At 40.5% G+C, this 19,000-nt stretch overlaps 2 protein-coding genes and 1 long non-coding RNA gene across 5 annotated transcripts in view; 1 reads left to right on the forward strand and 2 right to left on the reverse strand.

Moving 5' to 3' along the window:
* The window catches only part of LOC135491434 (uncharacterized), a 3,240-nt gene extending 2,286 nt beyond the window's left edge, over positions 1-954 (reverse strand). The window contains exons 1-2 of one of the 2 annotated variants that reach the window (XM_064777306.1): positions 913-954; positions 5-141 (exon numbers count right to left, since the gene is read on the reverse strand). In XM_064777306.1, the coding sequence (XP_064633376.1) occupies positions 5-106 (102 nt within the window). In that variant the 5' untranslated portion in view covers positions 107-141; positions 913-954. Of the gene's footprint in view, positions 1-4; positions 194-912 lie in introns of those variants that run through there. The other variant, XM_064777305.1, reaches the window with a different exon arrangement.
* Positions 1-10,220, forward strand: part of LOC135491411 (uncharacterized) — a 22,828-nt gene extending 12,608 nt beyond the window's left edge. The window contains exons 2-5 of one of the 2 annotated variants that reach the window (XR_010447814.1): positions 6,591-6,699; positions 7,087-7,249; positions 9,718-9,825; positions 10,080-10,220. This is a non-coding gene — a long non-coding RNA (uncharacterized LOC135491411). Of the gene's footprint in view, positions 1-6,590; positions 6,700-7,086; positions 7,250-8,813; positions 9,547-9,717; positions 9,826-10,079 lie in introns of those variants that run through there. The other variant, XR_010447815.1, reaches the window with a different exon arrangement.
* Positions 6,148-18,597, reverse strand: LOC135491410 (guanylate cyclase soluble subunit beta-2-like). Its single transcript, XM_064777264.1, has 12 exons — positions 18,376-18,597; positions 13,709-13,782; positions 12,934-13,034; positions 12,581-12,764; positions 11,394-11,470; positions 10,073-10,534; positions 9,702-9,876; positions 9,331-9,476; positions 8,679-8,827; positions 7,588-7,734; positions 7,081-7,235; positions 6,148-6,778 (listed from the first exon to the last, which is right to left on the reverse strand). Exons 1-12 carry the CDS (start codon positions 18,376-18,378, stop codon positions 6,328-6,330), a joined length of 2,124 nt encoding a protein of 707 aa, XP_064633334.1. The 5' UTR covers positions 18,379-18,597; the 3' UTR covers positions 6,148-6,327.
* Between the last annotated feature and the right edge of the window lie 403 nt (positions 18,598-19,000).

A 19,000-nucleotide genomic window follows, 5' to 3' on the forward strand; every position in this document is an offset into this window, starting at 1 on the left:
TAACCTGTCGATTATTAACAATCTGTGCTGCATTCTTGGCACATTTCGCTTTCCATGCTATCAATTCTGATATCTTGTTGGCCTGTCTCGATTCAGCGCTTGGCATGGTGATGACGATTAAGCACGTTACCAGAAGACTTGCTGCAAATCAAAGGAATTGATTCAACAAAGGTCTCACTTATGATCAGTACTTATATTCCCTGGGCCAATGATCTAGTTCTGAGAATGATTTTCGAGACTTTTGTAGAACAGGGTCTATGCCTGACCCACTTAAGGTTAATACTGTAGTCATAAAAGCTGACTTTGGTTAGCCCTATTGATATGCCTTAAATTGATATGAATATGAGCGAGATTACCGGGTATCTCTTTTTCTGGGATACGCGAACTACATGTACATGAACATGTAAAATAGAAAAACAATGATTTCATTAATGGCAGTATTTGGCCCACACAGTTAATTGAGTACATGTATCATAATTGATTCTCGTAGTGTGCCACAGAAGAGGCGGTCCTTTCCCACGGCAGTTGCATTCTTTTCTGTCACTTTGCTACTGCAAGAGAAGTTGGGCTAACATGCGGCTTCATTAATGTCCAATGCTGTCAATCGTCATCCCCAAGATGCCCAAGGTGACTTGACATCGCCTCAGCTCATGATCTGCCGTCGAAGAAGACTGGAATGTCAGACTGAAGCCCTTTTCACCAGACTCTTGAAAATAAAGGCTTTTGAGCTTTTTGAAAAACCTTCTTGGTCCGTCCCGCTATTGTTCGAACATTTTGAACAGGCTTTTCACCGACTTGGGTCAAGTCACACAACTTGACTTTGATAAAAATCAAAATAAACTCTTCAAATTATAACACATCAACATTCTTTGAGAAACTAAATCGATGATCAATTTTATGTGTTGTACTCACTAGTTTAGAGACAATAATCACTCATTCAAAGATGGCACGAATTTGGATCCTGTTGGAGATTCTTTTTTAGATTATGAAAAACGAACGTATTGCTTGCTCCAAGATGTCTAATTTGCTAATGCATGGCAGGAAACTGAGTTTAAATGCCAGAAGCATTGCACGTGACCACTCCAACGGTTTTCCCGCCCCTAAACTCCATTATGATAATTTAGGAAATATATCACTCGAAAAGGCCTAGATTCCATTTCCCCTGATTGTTCGACTATCATGTTCACGTTGTCGTACATGTAGTATCGAAAACGATACTAGAACAAACAGTTGAGTGTTTACTACTATTTATTTGGTTGTTTTATTTAAGGCCATCACTGGGTTACGTGTATTAATGACCTCATCTAACCACTTAATGATAATGGTGAATGCTTTTCACACACGCTCGTGATCAGTTTCAATTGCCGAACCACTATGAATTACACCAGAATTAATCAACAGCCTGTGGAAACTGCATGGTTTCCCGCATTCGCCGCCCAATCACGCTATATTTCTTTTGTTGCAGGGTGTCGCGTCATAACCATTTCGGTAATTAGGCGATAGTCCATTTATCCTGTCTATTGGCATGACAGAAACAAAACCAAACTATTGATATATACCGAAGCTTTCTTTAAATTATTTCATTGCAGGTGGATTTGCTTGAAATATCTATCACATTGTTTTGAGATAAGGGGCATGATTTATGAATGAGTTAAATTATCTAATAGGATTATAATTCGAGAAAGTAGGCTTGTCCGTGTCTTAAGACAGCAAGGTCGCAAGGTAACATTACTTGCCCAATAACTATTAAAATATAATTTACCAACGTTGCACATGTGGTATTTCCCATATTAGCTCAAAAACATCTGTAAAAACCCTTGGTAATATTTCGGCAGATGATTTAGGGAAACAAAACATAAGCCTACCTTTAGGTTTATTCTAATTAAATTTGTATTTAACTTCTAGGGTTCTTTTGATTATGTTTGTAATTTCACCACCATGTCTCGGCCTACTCTGGTTGAAACCATTGTGAGGCGACTTCAAATGACACAACACTCAATAAGGGCCGGTGTAATGTTTTTGAGTGTTTCTGTTTTTGAGTGTTTCCCCTCATTGTTTGGGAACGCTCAAAAATAGATTGACTAGTTTTTCTGTGTATCCCCCCTATTGAAAAGTCATGGTCTCTCTAGCTGCCTGTTGTTTGGAAACACTGAAACATGGGGAACAACCACAGATGTTACACCGGCAAACAAATCAGTCACTCACGGTCATGATAAACTGACATCTTAAGTGGCTTTTCAAGTTGTGTTATATCAAATGAGACTCATCTACGCGTGCCAATAACGATTGATTCGAAAAATCAAGTTCCTGTGTTGGGTGGTACAAGTTGGGATCGCGCCACTTATCCGTCAACGACATTCTGGCTGACCATAAGTTTGAAGTACTGGCTGGGAGAAATGACCCAGTTCCCCGGTCCGGTCGGCCCGTCTGGGCAACGATGGTCGCCTAGTTTGTTTAACTCTTGAACAACAGTTGCAGAGTCATTCATTCCTGACCCTCAGACTTAAGTTAGCAACAATATTTTAGATACGAGTGATGGTGTGTTGGGGTGATTGCGAACTGAAATATGAAGGGAGATATGTGATCAGGCTATCCTTCTCGAAGAAGGGCATATTGCTAAGGCCAAGGTATTTTTAGTTTCCACATCAGCATCATGACAAATGTGTGTTGTTGGGTTCGATTCCAAGTCGGGCCAAACCGCGGTTCTTGCCTGCACCGATCCATTCTGACAGAATAGAGGCCCCCTAGGACAGCTGTTACCACCTGGGTGAGTACAATATTAGAAATCGCTAGAAACCCTCAGATGGCCCGACCAATCGCTCCCTACCTTCATCCCAGCGTAATCCCATTTTGAAGTCACAATAGGCGTCTCTAAAAATTAAGTTGTTCTAAATCTCCACGACACTTCTCCTATAGTGCCTGCAGCCCTCAAGAGAAATCAATTTATATCTATTCTAAACAGTTTTTGTAACATATTTATGTAGAATCTGCAACAAAATTAGGGAATTCTGTGAATGAATCATATCAATTAGAATTAAGGAAAAGATAGATGAAAGCCCCCAAGTCATATACCAGAGATACCAGAGATGCCAGAGCTCCGGACTAGATAGTTTCGGAAGTAGTTTTGTTGGTTTCGAAATAATTATGGATAAATGGGGTCTTTTCACACCCGCTTATCTACATAAAGTTTGCAAGCCAGTGATTTAGACTGTTTTCATAGCTAGCTTCCTGGTAACCAATAGTTAATGTAACAAATGTATTTCAAATTAGATAGAAACGTCTTATCATTATTGTTGTTGTTGTTCATTTTTATCATTATTCTTCAAACCTCTGGACCAATTAGCGCATGATGGATTATGTAGCTGTGAGGGCGGAATGTAATGTACCTATACATCATAGTCTACTACCACGGATTCAAGACTTCATTTCTTTCAATTCCGATATAAAAATACAATCATTAGTAGAATATGTTTAAAAAATGAGAAAAGGGTGGCATTGTTTATTGTTTCACTTGGCCATCTTAGCTAGTTTTCGGATTGTGGTGCTCAGACCGGAGTGATAGAAACGGTGGCTAGACGAATTCATCGACGATGTCTGGAGCCTGCATTGTGCGCATGCGTGAACTGAGCTTTGGAGCCGATGCCTTTCGAGTCTACAAGAAAGCATTTACCGATATTCCTTACCTTTGATGTCCATGGTTGTCTCGCGTTTGAAGTGTCTTTTATTGTAAAAGGGCAGATCGGCGAATATCGACTGCAGATTTGCTGTTTCATAATGATTTACTGAATGAGGGACTTTATATAGGCCCGAAGGGTTGTTGTTCGAAAACGCAATAGGGTTGCGAACCCGAAACAAAACTCACCCTGGATGCAGTATACTTCCTTCCTTAGATTCCCCTACGTCTATTTCCGCCCACAACTGTCAAAAATAGACCAAGTACTGTTTGAAACATAATATTTGTCAATAAAGGCCAACACCGAGATGAAAATGATATCATCAAGATTATCTATTGGTTAAAGATGCTACTCTAAAAGTCCATTTCAGTAATCAAACGGCCAAAGGTGTGGGCGCTGAGATTTCCGACATGCGACACTGGAAGTGATCCGGGATGTTTTGCGGCCTACTGAGGAAGTCTTTGCTCTCGCCGTGACCAAATCGAAACGAACTGCGTGATCTACATGACGGGCAATGTGCATTTAGCTTGGGAATCCGTACCTATCAATACGTACATATTTCCATTACTGTTCTCACATCAGCTGTATTTTAGCAACATTTCTAAGTTTGACATCAGTTCGAGAAGGCAGCAAAGTAACTTTTTTATAAACACTAGCAAAATATACATGTGTTTATTTAACAGCAATCGGAGAAAGTTTATCATCAGTGCCAATATTTTTTAAATCGTGGGTCTGAAAAAGAGCGGATGTCCTTAATTGCGGCTTTCCACAATCAAACTCTGCAATATTTACATTGTTTAGTTTGCATTGGTATAGTCATGACTAGACATGGAATAATTCATGCAGCAATCAGCTTTTTGATAATGTAACCAAACGTTCACTCTCAGGCCTATAGTAAACACTTTACTTGCAATGATACCAGTATTTTATGCTAACAATTGGTCATCCTGTTTAGGCTACTTATGTTCATTTTCGGTTCTAGAACACAATCCTTCAATACATGTACCTCGATCTCCAGTTGTCAATGAAATATCTCAGAAGGGGGGGGGGCATTTTAGCTTCGCCTTGAAAAATGAAACTACGACTATAAAAGGCCTGTGTAGCCCATAGACTGCAGCCTTGGTGTTTGTTGTGATATTGCAAGGTAAGGAAAGGCAGACGACATGAATGTGAACGAAATATTATGTATCAATGTGTGTCTTTTCTTTAATCATTATCAATCATCGAATGAGTTGAGTTGCATTCTCTATTCTTGCTTGTAATTCCCTTTCTCACAAGTAGTCGATATATACCAAGTTCCCCTCATCCTGACAATGCCCAACAAGGACCCCCAAACAAGGTATTTTTATTCTTATTTTTATTCTAGCGTGTAAAAGTGGTTTGCAATAGCAAAAAGGCCTTCAAATGATAGCCGGAAACATAGAGGCAGAGTGATATTACTATTTCCTGATTAGCCCAAATTCGTTTATACTTCCTCAGAAATCTATTTTCAAAAGAAAGTAGGCCGAGGAAGTTGCATAGTTGCAAACTCTAGATTTCCCAGGAATATATTCCTTCCGCCGTCCATATCATGTGACATTCTATTGGTGATCTAGTCTTCCTATTGGTGCGAATATTTCGCCAACCAGTCAGTTACAGATGTGTTCACATAGCAAAAATAGTAGAGCGATAGTCCTAGCGCTTTAGCCATCATGCTTCGGCACCTTTTAGAATCAATGATCATGTTCGGCTATCGGTTAGAATTCGTCGGCAACCAATCAATTGATTCCACAGAAGACATAGTGCTTACAAAATAGACCAAGTGTTATTTCCGATCCCCAGAGCCATTGTGCTTCATGTGATTATATGAGAATCCGTTGTACTCATTGGATCGATTCATATTCATGCGTTACTTACATAATTATGAGAGGAAAGATGTTACGAGTTTAAGTTACACAAACTGAGTGTTTTATTTCATTGGGTATTAATCGAACTGTGATAACATTTCTCAATGGGAATATCTTGGTCACGAAAACATGCTCTGTTGCGTGTAGTTGACAGCTGTTTACCAAATCCCTGATACGCAACTTTCGGCGGATAGCAGGAAGAACTCGCTCAACAACTTAAAAAACCTTGCATATGTCGGACTTGACTGAACCACTGAACAGATGCCTTTTCAAATCTGTTGGTCCAGTTGAGTTCGACCTTGGAGCTTCGGAGAGTCTGACTCGAGAGTCTGATATATGCAATGTTTAATCTGATATCTCGGACCAACATGTATAGAAAGGTATTATGTTGTGCCAACTTGGGAAGCGTGGTTAATCCGGAAAAAAGGATTGCATCCTGACCAAGGATGGGGCACCTTCGAAGTCGGTTCGACGGAATAAGCTATCTTAGTCGTAGAGGACTGGCAGAGGACCGGTAACCTCACCAGATATCTTACATACATAAATTGCGATACTTAGAGAATATTGATTTTATTCATACATTCATTATACTAAGTGTACAACAAGAAAAGAATGCTTTTTAACAAATGATTCTGGAGACATATTTATACATATACATGTAGAAACAAATATTTCCTCAATGAGTCAACGGGTGCAAGCGTGATATAATGAGTGTAATTCAATACTATAGGTGACCCTTAAGTGTAAATTGAACACGCGTTGCCCTGTCACAGAAGAGTACATGTTTCACTCTTTTGATATCTTCCCTCCTGCTGCTTTTTCTCGTCAACTGAAAAAGCATTGGCATTACTGTCACGTGTTTTAGCCGCATCGTTTTCACCAAGTCCATTTTGAATAGAATTCTTATCACCAATTGCCTTGTTATCTGCAGTAATTTCTACTAAAAGTGTTTCTTCAGTTTGTTTCAGTGCAGTTGTACTGTCCTCAGTTTCTTTACCCTCATCAATTGGTGTTATTTTCCTGTTGATAGGTGAAAGTACGGGCCGGTTGAACTCCGTGAAGACCACACTCTCCCTCTTCGTCCGTGGCGTGCCCGGTGGCGGTAGTGGAACGCAGACATCGCCTTTTCCAAGCAGAAAGTATGTCGTCATCTTACCCTTGCCTTTCACTTCTATCTCACCTCTTTCTTCGAAGGAGAAGCCCTTACATCTAACACAGCTGAAAATAATAATTTTGCAAGGTAAAGATTTGTTGATTTAAATCACCAAGGACACTTTGTTTGACCAACGACAAACGCAAAGAAATACTCCTTTGGTGTTACGAACTATGGACATTTAGTTTCAGCTTTTCCAGATTGAGGCGCTGAGTCCTCAAGTCAAAGGAGTATTAAATAGCCACATACCACATGTACATGTTTATGGAGACATGTACATGTTTATGTACGCACGTACGTGTTCATGTACATTCTAGAAGGAAGCCGGAAAATGAAGATTATTTTCATTACCCTTCTCGTAACTTACCTATAGGTGGAAGAACTTAGATGAATTCTTCCTGGGATGCTGTGACTCTCCATCCGGGATGCCGTGTTCACTGTATCGCCAAACAGACAATACCTTGGCATCTTCGCGCCCACTACACCCGCCACGACCGGGCCGGAATGGATACCCACACGGATCTGAAGAGTTGAAGGTAACTAACTACTTAGGTTGCAAGTCACAAGCATATTTTAAGAATACACCTCTCGGGCATCTTCGCCTCAATCACACCCGCCTTGACAGGACATGAAACTGCAAAGGGGAAGAAAACACTTCACTTCACCTCAGGACCAAATTCTAGAATTGGTCGCTATCGAACTAATTGATGTATCATCAAGTCATACGGAAGTTTCTGCGTCCAGCTAACTGATCTGCGGCGGACATTTTAACAGGAAATAAGAAGGTACATGCTCTCGGGCAGTGAACGCTGGTTGTGCGAAATCCCTTTTAATTCTCTTAAGTAAAAAGTGTCTGGGCCAAATGCAAAAGTACCTGTAAAGGCAATCCACTTGCCGGCGACGTAACATGGCTTGCCTCTTCAATCATGTCCATTGCCATATCTGCCACGCTTTCGGCATGGGAGTCGCTCACTTCAGGGACACCACCTACAACCATGTAAGCATCACCAATGGTTTCGACCTGAAGAACAAAAAGACGGAAACATTGCGGATCTGAGAGAAAGGTTAAGTCATCTTTGCGGCCTGACATTGCCACATTCATCGGACAAGGCCATGAGAGTCAGGTCAAGACGTACGAGTAATACACCTTGACGTAGTTTATTTCGTTCAATCGCTAACAATCAAACTTCAGAAAACACAATTATGGCAAGGATCCTGTTATCACCAATAGAAACAATCGACAGGTTTGGAAAGTCTTGTTTGAAGAGTTACGAAAGACGAAGTACAAAGTATGTTGAATGTGTATTTTGTAGACGGTTTTGTTTTGAAGATTTCTCCGACTCCTCCTACACCTACATGTAAGTTTAAAAGATGTCTTGTAAATGATTTTATTAGCACATTGACTGGATGACATTGCGCCTTCGTACTTTGTACTTCGTCGCCGTACGGGTTGCGAACTTGCCTATAGATCGACAAGCCCACCCCTCTACCATAGGTGTACAGCATCTAGACCCTCAATGTATTGACATTGCTCAGCTTCCAGACAACGCAATGTATGGGCGGAGGCTACGGAGGCAATACCGCTGGAAGTTCAGTATGGTGTACAGCGGATCGGAGCCTATTTCAATGGGCTAGCCTGTCTATTGTATCGCCATCTCGCTTGCCATCTCGAGGCTTCCAAATATATCAAATTGTAAAACCTTCAATTGGCAGACCACGCAGCCAATAAACCCGTCAACTTCCATCCATGTCAACGCATACATCGATGAATAGCGACAGGAAATCCATGTAAAAACCATATATTAGGTCACCATTCCTTCTGGTGTTTGGTTGAGAATAGGATATGGTACATTTGCATTTTCTATTACGTTTCTGCATGATTTAGGTAGGTCAATCATCGGTATAGTATCAAATAACATTGTTGGTTGCATGCTCGCATGTTAGACCGTGCCTAGGTTGTATTACCTTGTAAACATTATTGACGGTAGTTGCCTGGTCGAATCGTGAGTATAATGAGTTGAGCATGTTGACTACGTGGATTGGCGTACATGCAGCAGCTATGTTCGTGAACGTCACGATATCACTAAATAAGATTGTCACTTGGTCGAACTTTTCTGAAAGGCAATGGAGTGAAAAGTTAGCATTGATGGTAAACATGAACCAAAGTAGTGACACTATTCAGATCGTGGTCAGCTCGGTACCTTTTTCCTTCACAACTACTTGTTATACATGCTTCCCGAAATTGGTGGCTTGCATTGGAACTAACTTTTTCCCCCTTGTTCGTCTTCAAAGGTATTCAAGTGTGTTGGTCAACCATGACTATCTCCTTTGTCCCTCCACCATAAGGCCTAGTTTCCCCTTATGACATCACTATTTCGGACACTCGGCGCCCCATTTCTGGAAAGGTGTATAGTAACGTCTGTGGCGTGACCTGGTTCTCACTCCCTTCAGGTATCACCGCTCTCACGAAGGGAGCTATTGAGAACCACTTGTCTCCTCTTGATGTTTAAGGCGAAAACCACAGACATGGAGACAACTCCGCTGGAGTTGTGAAATCTGCCTGGTCACTTGAACGCCGTCACCACCAAACCGTGCAGTATCATCCTCATTATCATACCTGCTTCCACCTGCTTATGTTCTCGCAGCTGATTGGCTACCTTCACCGGAAGCATCTGGTACAACAATTCGTCAGTTTTTCTCTTTTCTTCTTCCAGCGCCTTTCCCGTTCTTGTGAGCTCAGCAGTCGTTTCGTCAAGCTTTTTGCTAAAAAAAATGAATTTCCGAATGATATCCATTTCAGTTCTGTTTATCATCTTATCCGCGGACTTAAGAGGTCAGTCTTGCATGTAATTTTTCTTTACTTATTATACATGTAACTATGTATACCTATGTAACTTTCGTTGCATTGAGTAATACGGTTTAATTGTAATTGAGGGTGTTGAAAAATGTTTGCTCATTCCCGTGCTTTCATCTAGTATGTATTTCTACCTTATTTCTATTTCAGCGATTCTCTGTTGATTCAACAGGATGAGTTCCCGCGTGACGTCGTAGATAGGAATATCGGAAAGGAAGAGGTTCTTCTCCGCCATTTCGTTAAGACTAGACAGCCGGGGTGAGCATATGAACAGCATCAGGGTCACGTCCTCCATCCAGATCATCTGGCCTGTTGTAAACAAGACGTACACATTTGAATTTTTGGTGGATGCGGAATCGTGGTCATAACTTTTGTTGAATTATAAGGTACGAGCTGCTTTCTCGTCAGAGATTTGAGCTTAGTTTCATGAATAAACAGTGTCCAAAAGCCAAATTTCCTGGCCTTTTCGTTAGTAGTGACACTATCATTAAAACCTTTACCATACCTTTCAGAACAATCCGCGATGAATTCAGTCCAATCACCTCCTTCTCTCTGATGATGAAACAAGCGTTGATGAACCTTCGTAGATGAGCCATTGAAAGCATCAAGTTTGGCTGCATCATTTCAAAAACGTCACTGAGCTTAACGCCGCCAACGATCTGTCTGCACATTTTCTGGAGCCCTACACCACATTGTACAATGCGTAACTCCGTGTCAAAAAGTATGTGGTAGGGAAATGCTTGACAGAATGATTTAGCATTGATTCGTAGTACATCCGGCACAACAGGCTGGAATGCCGGAACAATTTGGTTGCTTTTGTTGACGTCTTCGTTTAATGACGTCAGCACGATCCTGAAGATGACCAGGTATTGTTTACGTGTGTTACTGATGTCTATTGTGTGTATTTCCTGGACTACTGTTTCAACGTGTGTGTCGAAGAGTTTCTTTCCAACTGATCGAAGGATTCCTGGAAATGAATGAAAACCATAAATTTAGGCAATCCACAGTATTTTATCCTTCTTGTATTACAATGTACAAAGCATTTTTTTAAGTAGCCGGAATTTAGGGAAAATATTGGTGAGCCTGACTGCCTGTGAGCTGAATTCTGGAAGCGAGGAACAGTACAGTGATGTGATAATGTCATGCATACTCAATCAGTATAAATAATACTTGTAGTGTACAAAATCGTTATCTTTTCATTTGGCCATTTAGGTTCTGAGGTATGATGCATTTTCATCCGACTCAAAAGGCGGGCAAAAGGCAACTAGTGATAGTGCACGTAAGAATTTCATGGACATACTTTGTCTAAACACATGTACATGTACCTTATATGGTATATTAATTGAACCGGTCACGTATTGCCCCTAACGCCATTATCCCAGCTATTAAATAGCGGCCGTAATCATCTCACCACAACATCCCTAATCAGGATAAGGTCGTTCCCTTCCTTGGCCATCAAGGAAGTTATTCACCTCTACATGTAGGTAATAATGTTGAATCTTCTCGGACAAACATCATAACAAGGACAGGTCAAGGCACCCAGGCAGAGGTGTCTCGAGGACGAAATACAAAAGTAACCCTCATGTACAGGCCAATAGCCCACTTTGTTCGTTACATTTTGGTTATTTGGGAGTCAAAAATTACCCAAAGGTGCGGTCGGCTTAGTTTGATGTTCTTCCGCGGGCATCCCAAAATCCCCACTAGTGGGTTATTTGAAATACCATCTTCCAGCTGGGGCGAGCGCAGTTCCAATCTCAGCGAAAAAACGACCACGAGCAATCGGGCCTTAAGTTGTTTTTTCAAATTTGCATTTGATCTGCTCTTACCTATCACAAGGTTTTGAAGCCCAGGTCTGGATGAGTAGTAATGCAGCGTCAGGGATCCGTCTGGGTTGGTTTCGCACCTAGAATAAGTAGACGAGATGTTCTAATGTTTGAACTGTAAGCTTACATTTATCTGACACGATTTCACTGCTAATATGAGAATATTCATGATGAAGAACTTCCATGGAAGGGGATCTGTGCGTGAGATGTGTTGGAAGACCGACATGGGGTTCTATAGCCAAGATAGGAAATACAGGCATGGCACCCAAAACAAAGGAAGGGAGGAAAGCGTGGATATGATGTATCGGGCCAGTTTAGTTAGCGAACATCTTATGCAGAGTTAGCATAATGGGGGATTTTACAGGTCACAGTGCATAGCTTGAAACATCATATATACATGTAGGTTTCATCAAGAAGAAATGAAATACCAGTCTCTATTTTTATTCTTATTTACATGTGGTCATTGTTAATCTGCATAATTTGGGTTATTGGCTCAAAAGGGCATAAACGAACACAAGGATTTTCCCACGTGTACAAAAGTCGGACATTAAGGCAAAATGAGCCGAACAAGGCCTATGATAAAGGCATAACAGGCTTAAAACTGTACATTTTCATGTTACACTTAGGCATAAACAAAGGGAACTATGACTAGAAGCTAATAAGAAAACATTGAATGATTGGTACGAATGTCCAGTTAAGCTCGTCTCAAATCACTAAGAAGTTTACTTAAAAGAATAACAAATCAAGCTCGAGAATTTGCTTCATTAACTTTTAAAAGTATCGACTCGGAGGTTAAATAGTTGGCCAGTTAAGTACCAGAGAAAACATGATGGCACTTTCTGAGGTTTCGTAGTCAATTGTGAGTGTTTACTATTATGATAAGAGATTGAAGGTCACAAGGCCTACACATTTGTCTATGCTGTTATTACACTTAGTGGTTTCTTAACACTGTTGTAAAAGTATAAACATTTGAGGCACCAAGCCCATACACTGTCAAGAAAGGGTTCCTTGCGAACTCGTACAACCTTATTACCAGTGTAACGACTTGGAGTGTTTCCATTTCAGCGTGTTTCCCCTTGTTGTTTGTGTGCATTTGTGTACATATGTATATTAAGTCAACACCGATCTCCCTCTCTGATGGATATAAAAACCAACAAAATTGAAACTCACTCGACTACCATTTCACTGACCTGAAAGATGGTGCATCGATATTTTCATAGGACATTGCCAGCAGCGCATGGAAAGAATCAAGATTCTGGACGAAGCTGGCGAAATCTTCGCCCAGAGTCTTCATCATCTTATCATAGCCGTGCCGCATGCAATACTCCAAGAAGTACTCGCCGAAAACCTCCAATACAGTTTCGGCTGGTAGACCTGTAAATAGAACAAAATCATATGCAAATAGTCATTTCATAACGCATTGCGTCATTATGATAAAACATTTCATGAAAAGTATTATCTTCCGATCATCTTAATTAGCTTTTGTTGAACCTTTTCTCTACATGCCGCTATATCCTTTTCGCGTATCGGCATCCTAACTTACCAAGAGTCTTCGCCACGGCTCCAACTAGAGTAAACGTCGCACCATCACAATAATGCTTAAATACTAAGAAGTGTTCGGTGTCGTTCAGGGAAGTTTCAGCCCTAACAAATTGAAATAAAGCATTGTATGAAACGAGTACTTAGTGAAAGACATCAAAAGCTAAAGATATATGTTATTAGTCACAGCAACAACGTGAGAAGCAATATTGTGACAATGATCAGCAATTTCCGTAAAATACCTGTTACATACAAACAAAACCTTGTTTCATGATTGAGTATTCAGAGATGTTAACGGTGCCTGGTTCATCTTCTGAGGATGATTAACCACTGATTGCCAATTGCATTATGATGAGTTAAGAAGCTGGGGAATATTATCCGGACTAATCAGTGTTTTGTTGGGAATAATTCATTTGGAGGATATCTATCCTGACTAACTAGAGTTTTGTATCGAGTCATTTCATGTTAAAAAAGAAATCAGCGATGTAAAAACATTGTCATTGGTTGCCAAGGTGAAGGATGTTGTGCATGTGATACATTCCATTAATAATCGCCTATACATGCATGTCATGGATTGACATTCAAAACGCTAATTGCCTTTTCAAATGATTGCCAATCAGTCCGTAAACAAGGGATAATGAGGAAAAAATGCATTCGTCCTTGTCAGCAAAAAAGTGATATGTATAAGTATAATGGTAACGTTATGTTCCTATTTACAACCAAACTGGTTCAATCCAACCGATTGACGCATTCAGGTCCGTTTCCAACCTTTCACTTACAGAATCTTCTTCCAGGCCTCTTCTCCAAACTTCTCCAGGACGAGCTGGCGAATGCACACGTGAATCTGACCATACTGAAACAAACAAAGCGACTTTTAAGCTAACACATTTTTAAAGACAAAATATCAATACTCGTAAAACACTCGGGTGTGACCATCAACAAAATAAGAAGATTAAGCAAAATGCCAATACATTCGGAAATCATTCCAGCAAGGCGATTAAATAATGCAAAAGGCTAACTTGTTCGGAAAAAACTCCATGGAGATCAAGAATAGCTTCATGAACGTCATTTTGCATGTTTGAAAAACATCTTATACCGATTTACGAAGGCTGTGAATATGATGTTGCTGACACCTTTTAAGCAATATGTACATACATTAACCTACAAAACACCTTACATCATATCACCTGCAAAGAAATAGACATTGTGAACAAGTTAGGCTTGTTTTGCCGCGTTATAAAGAAAAATATTCATTTCAGCTATGTTGCTAATGTAACTTCGATGTTGCCTTTGTAATAGTTTGAGTAAATGTAATGTTTGCTGACATCCTCGTTGGAAAGTAGTGCTGATTGAAGTAATCAAATGCGTCAATTGACCGAGCTCTGTGTTTGATATTTTGGCCAGACCAATTGCAAAACGTGGCGCTAATACTGATAGCTTACAAATGTATCGTTTTTTGACCAGTTAGCGATGAAAGTTAAATAACCAACCGTTCGTTTTTAATACATTGACCGACTGACCTATGACTGACTTGAGGTCACTGGTGAATATCACGTACTAGCATTATACCCGTGGCGCAGGCAGGTTCAAATGGGCTATATCTTGAATAGATTAAATTGCAATGAAAACCTAATGCAATATCAAAGGAGCAATATCGAAGAGACAAATTAATCAAACCATTTGTCCACACAGACTCGGACCTAGCTGTAGCGTGCTGTATGCGTGCATAAAAGGTACAATGTATATCAATTGATCCGATAGAGATGATGAGGCAATGTCAGTATGCCTCGTTCCTTAGTCAGCAATATGCCTCTTTTTATACGGAGAAGAAGAGGGAGAACTCAGCTAGGCCTTCACATGTCGACTTCCAAATGGCTTGAACCAACTGTACTATCACTACTATAACTTAAAATACGTGCTCCTCCTACATGTAGCGATGTCTCGGGCAAGGCACTTAGTCGACAGGCAAGCTAAAAGTTCAGCACCGTGAGCAGCTCCTTGATAAGGCCATGTCAGGTTCACGCACCTCTTCAGATACATCAAGTATTGAAAGCTGTGGTGAGCACATAAAAAGACCATGGTCACCTTAATTTGAAAATCCCTTCATAATCAAGGGCTGGCTCTGACTAAAACAGTACCCATAAACCCCCAATTTGACCCCAGCTCCTAACTGCGGGAAAACCCAAGTCCAGCAACCAAAAGTACCAAAAATACGTTTTTGTTCACATTTGAACTGCACACATGCGTTTGTTTACAATTTCATTTCCCGCAAAATCTCGAAAATCAGGTGACCTGCAATCGTGGATTGAAAATAACATTAAACTGGGTTCAGCAGGTCAGCAGGTATACCGGCTGTTCCAATCATCTCCCTACAGCCAGCTGTTCAAAATATTATGTTATTCACCCCACAGGGAGTGCAGGTAATTGATTAAGCCACTGCATAACTTAACAGCAATGGCTTGGCTTCTGTGAGTGGTAAGGAGAATTGACAGTGTCCGATTAAACATCCCTCATTACTGCTCCGCTGAAGTAAATTTCCGAAAACAAACATTACGTTGCATCAGTATAACATATCACCTGCCAACGTGCAAAATTTCGAGACGAAACACTACCCCAAATGGCATTTTATCGAGCCGCCTTATAGTATTATGATATAGATATGTTTATTCATCACTTCTGTGGTGACGATTAGAACTATAATGATCGATAAGCTTCCACCATAGGCTCAAAGTACTCGAGTGAACTGCAATTAAAAGTGCGGTGGCAATGTGGAAGTGTGACCGACTTGTGGTGAGATAGTCGTGAGTTCGAGACTCAGGCTACTGGAAAAGTCTGCTGTTTCTTTCTCATGAGTTATGCTCCACATACCAGTAAACAAAAACCCTTTAACCAGAAACTGAGCCATGTTTACCGGAACAATGATCATGGCCAGTGGGCGATACTGATAGTGTTTGAATATGCGAGATTCCGGAAACTTTTAACTTGTCGTTGAGAAGTTGTTATAGAAACGGGTATTTTTAGTTGAACGAATATTTGCTCGCGTAATGACAAAACTTTGTCAAGCACTCAAAGGGGGTCAAGTCCAAATTCGGTTAATGACCGCAGCATTATAGCGATATTGTACGGTACATACTTCACTTGGTATAGTTTGCAAGGGTGGAGTCATTACCAGCCTACCAATTAGCAACGCCATGTTAATAGTGGAATGGAAGTAATTTGTTCTCAGTATGTTTGTCCGGCACTGAGTGATTTGAAATCGATAATTATGGGCTCTAGCTGCCTGAAGAAGTGGTTTCATAGTCCGGCCGGTCGTGGAGGTTTCAATGTCCGAGGAACAAAGGGCTCTATTATGCGCTTTGATGGCTGAGCTATTGATGACCATGGCCGCTGTAGAACCACACACCAAACATGTCATCCATCAGAAAACAGAGTTTTCCACTTTGTGCACAATGATGAGCGATATAACAAGCCATGACAGGCATGTGGCGCTGTATCTGACGTACATTCGTCATGACGCTCATGCTCAAAATGTACCCCTTTTTGCAAGCAGTATTACATGTACAATGGTCCTAGGTTCATTAAATGTGTGCAGGAAAACAACGTAGACATTACAGAGCGACGACTTTTCATCTACCATGCATTGGTTATTCTGGCCTCAAATATACAGATCGGCTAAGACTGTTTACTGCAAACACACTCCCTAATGTTCATGACCGTTCATCTATAGGAATTAGCTAGAATATAATGTCACAGGTCGGAATTAATGTCACAAAGATTAGTTGTTTTCTATTCTAGTTGACGATAGATCTACTATTCGAAAAATGTCTCCACCATCTTTAATATTTCTGTTGTATCCAAAGGTTATTAACAAGAACACTCTCGGACATTCCCAAATTATACCTACAACGGAATGCCTCTAATCAACCACCCATTGTGACCTTTAATTACACAAGGACTAGCCCTTATCCGTTATAAGTTACTGTTCTTTCTGCTAGGCTCTTTGCAAAGAAAAAGATTTTGAGTAAACCGTAATTTTAAAAGCCGGCAAACCCTTAACTAGTTTCAACAATCAGAGTTTGTTTACAAAACAGTTTTTAAACTTTGCAAGTAAGCATTATGTGCCCGTTATAAACCGTATTCTTCAATTCAGGTGCTTATTGATATTCCATTACTTGAATTCGAACTAGGGCCTATGATGTAGTTATTAACAATATACCGTCCGAACAAAAGGGAAAATTACAAACTCTTCCTAATTTGTGGCTGGGGTATGTTATTAACGCAATAAGTACAAGTCAAACATTCACACCTTGCTTGAACGATTCCCTGTTTATAAACAGACCTTCGGAAGCCAACCACCCGGGACGATGACGTAACGTAATGCGTGTATTCAATGTCAACTTCCTGGCTGGAGAGCGGGGTGAACACTTGTTATTGTGGTCGCACCTTTACACATGATGTTCCGACACTCGTGTCCATGCATGGTTTTGCGTTGCCCTTGATGACTGCGTCGTTGAATGTTGATGATATGTTAGACATGTATTGTCCTCGTGAATCTTAGTGATATATTGAACATGTTGATCGTTCTGGTGAATCTTATTGTGACATTTTGAACATGTTGAATTGCGGTTGTGATTCTCAGTGATATATTTGGTAAGTTGGAAGACAGTGTTCTTCGGTAGATGACTTGAACGCAATTTCATCATAGCATTAGAAAAGCACGTTTGAAATAATCAAATGGTAAATTTATGTCATCAGGTAGGTATAAAGATCACGTACATACTGATGTTATACATGTAGTTTGACTGTGCCGCAAGGGTCAATTCCAGATAAAGAGTATCAATTGGTTGGTACACACCCTGCTAACATTTGAAAATTTAGAATCAAGGTATCTGTGTTGGCGATATCTTCTGCCCTTATCCCGGGGAGTCTTCGCCCTATGAAATTTTGTTCCCGTGGATTTTAAGGGTTGGAGACAATTTCCACTTATTTAGTAAATGTATATAATGTTTGTGTAAGGGTATATTGGCTTATTTTATTGTGTTTACAGTGAGGAATCTCACCTATTCGTTGAAATGCGGTGGGAGTGACTTTAACATGCATAATTTTACGTTGGTCGAAGTCGGGAAAGGCGGGCGTTAAAATCTTCTATGATTCTCTATTAAGGAAGGAGTAATAATTTAGTCACTAGTAATATTGAGAGAAAAGAGGGCAGGAAATATTTGCGAGAATGGTCTTTCCCACCTACTAACCCATTTGTCGATAGCGGGATCTCTTGTTGCTTACATGTATTCTCATGCAAACAAGCCTGCAAGGTTCAACCAAAACAATCATTGAAGTAAGGGGAGAGGTAAAACATTGAGAAGAGTAATACCGCCCTCTCCCCCCAACGATGACTTTTATCCCTTTACTTTCGGGCTGAAACAGAATAAATAAAAGTAACACTTACCATCTTGATTCTAGAAAGTTCTTCTCATATTCCTATTCGCCATGTTAAACCATTTCCAACTTGTTTTTGACACCGATCACAGTCTGGTACAAGTGAATTAAAACCTCCAGGTAAATACAAAACAAAACAAGAACAAGTCCTTTAAGAGAGTTACAAGAGCCAACTGAGGCGCCACGTCATGGCAGTCTAAGTCAGGGGTTTAGAATGGCTTCCCTCGCACTATTAACCCATTTGATTCTTAATTAAGGAAAAAGTCATTAACAGCTGGCATTCCATTTAGTGTTCTCTAATTCGCTGAGCCGATATAGTGATAATACGACTGATTTGCCAGAGATATATAAGCCATTCCGAGCCAACACGTTTTTCGCAGAGGGCGCTCAAGTGTATGTGTGTCTCTTCTTCGACCACGTGGCCGGGCCGACGTGAAAGGGAAAGTCTGTCGCCAGGAGAAAGTAATGTCATTGGAAGGAAATCGAACTTGATCAGTGAAACAAACGACCTTTTAACTAGTTCGGAAGGCAAAGCTCCACAAACGGCATCGGTGAATGGGGAGAATTAATGTTTGGGCCAGGTTTCTCTCTTGGCGTAGTAGCCTGGTACATGTAGGTATGAGCGAGGGCTTCTG

This window comes from Lineus longissimus, chromosome 7 (assembly GCF_910592395.1).
Source record: "Lineus longissimus chromosome 7, tnLinLong1.2, whole genome shotgun sequence".
Classification (NCBI taxonomy): Eukaryota; Metazoa; Nemertea; class Pilidiophora; order Heteronemertea; family Lineidae; genus Lineus; species Lineus longissimus.

What these genes read in the sequence shown, in the direction of transcription:
- LOC135491410 (XM_064777264.1), bottom strand. An exon ending in AGCCGTGGCGAAGACTCTTG is followed by an intron (nt 12,765 to 12,933) that starts GTAAGTTAGGAT and finishes TTCTATTTACAG; the next exon opens with GTCTACCAGCCGAAACTGTA. An exon ending in CAAGTGGATTGCCTTTACAG is followed by an intron (nt 7,236 to 7,587) that starts GTACTTTTGCAT and finishes TCAACTCTTCAG; the next exon opens with ATCCGTGTGGGTATCCATTC.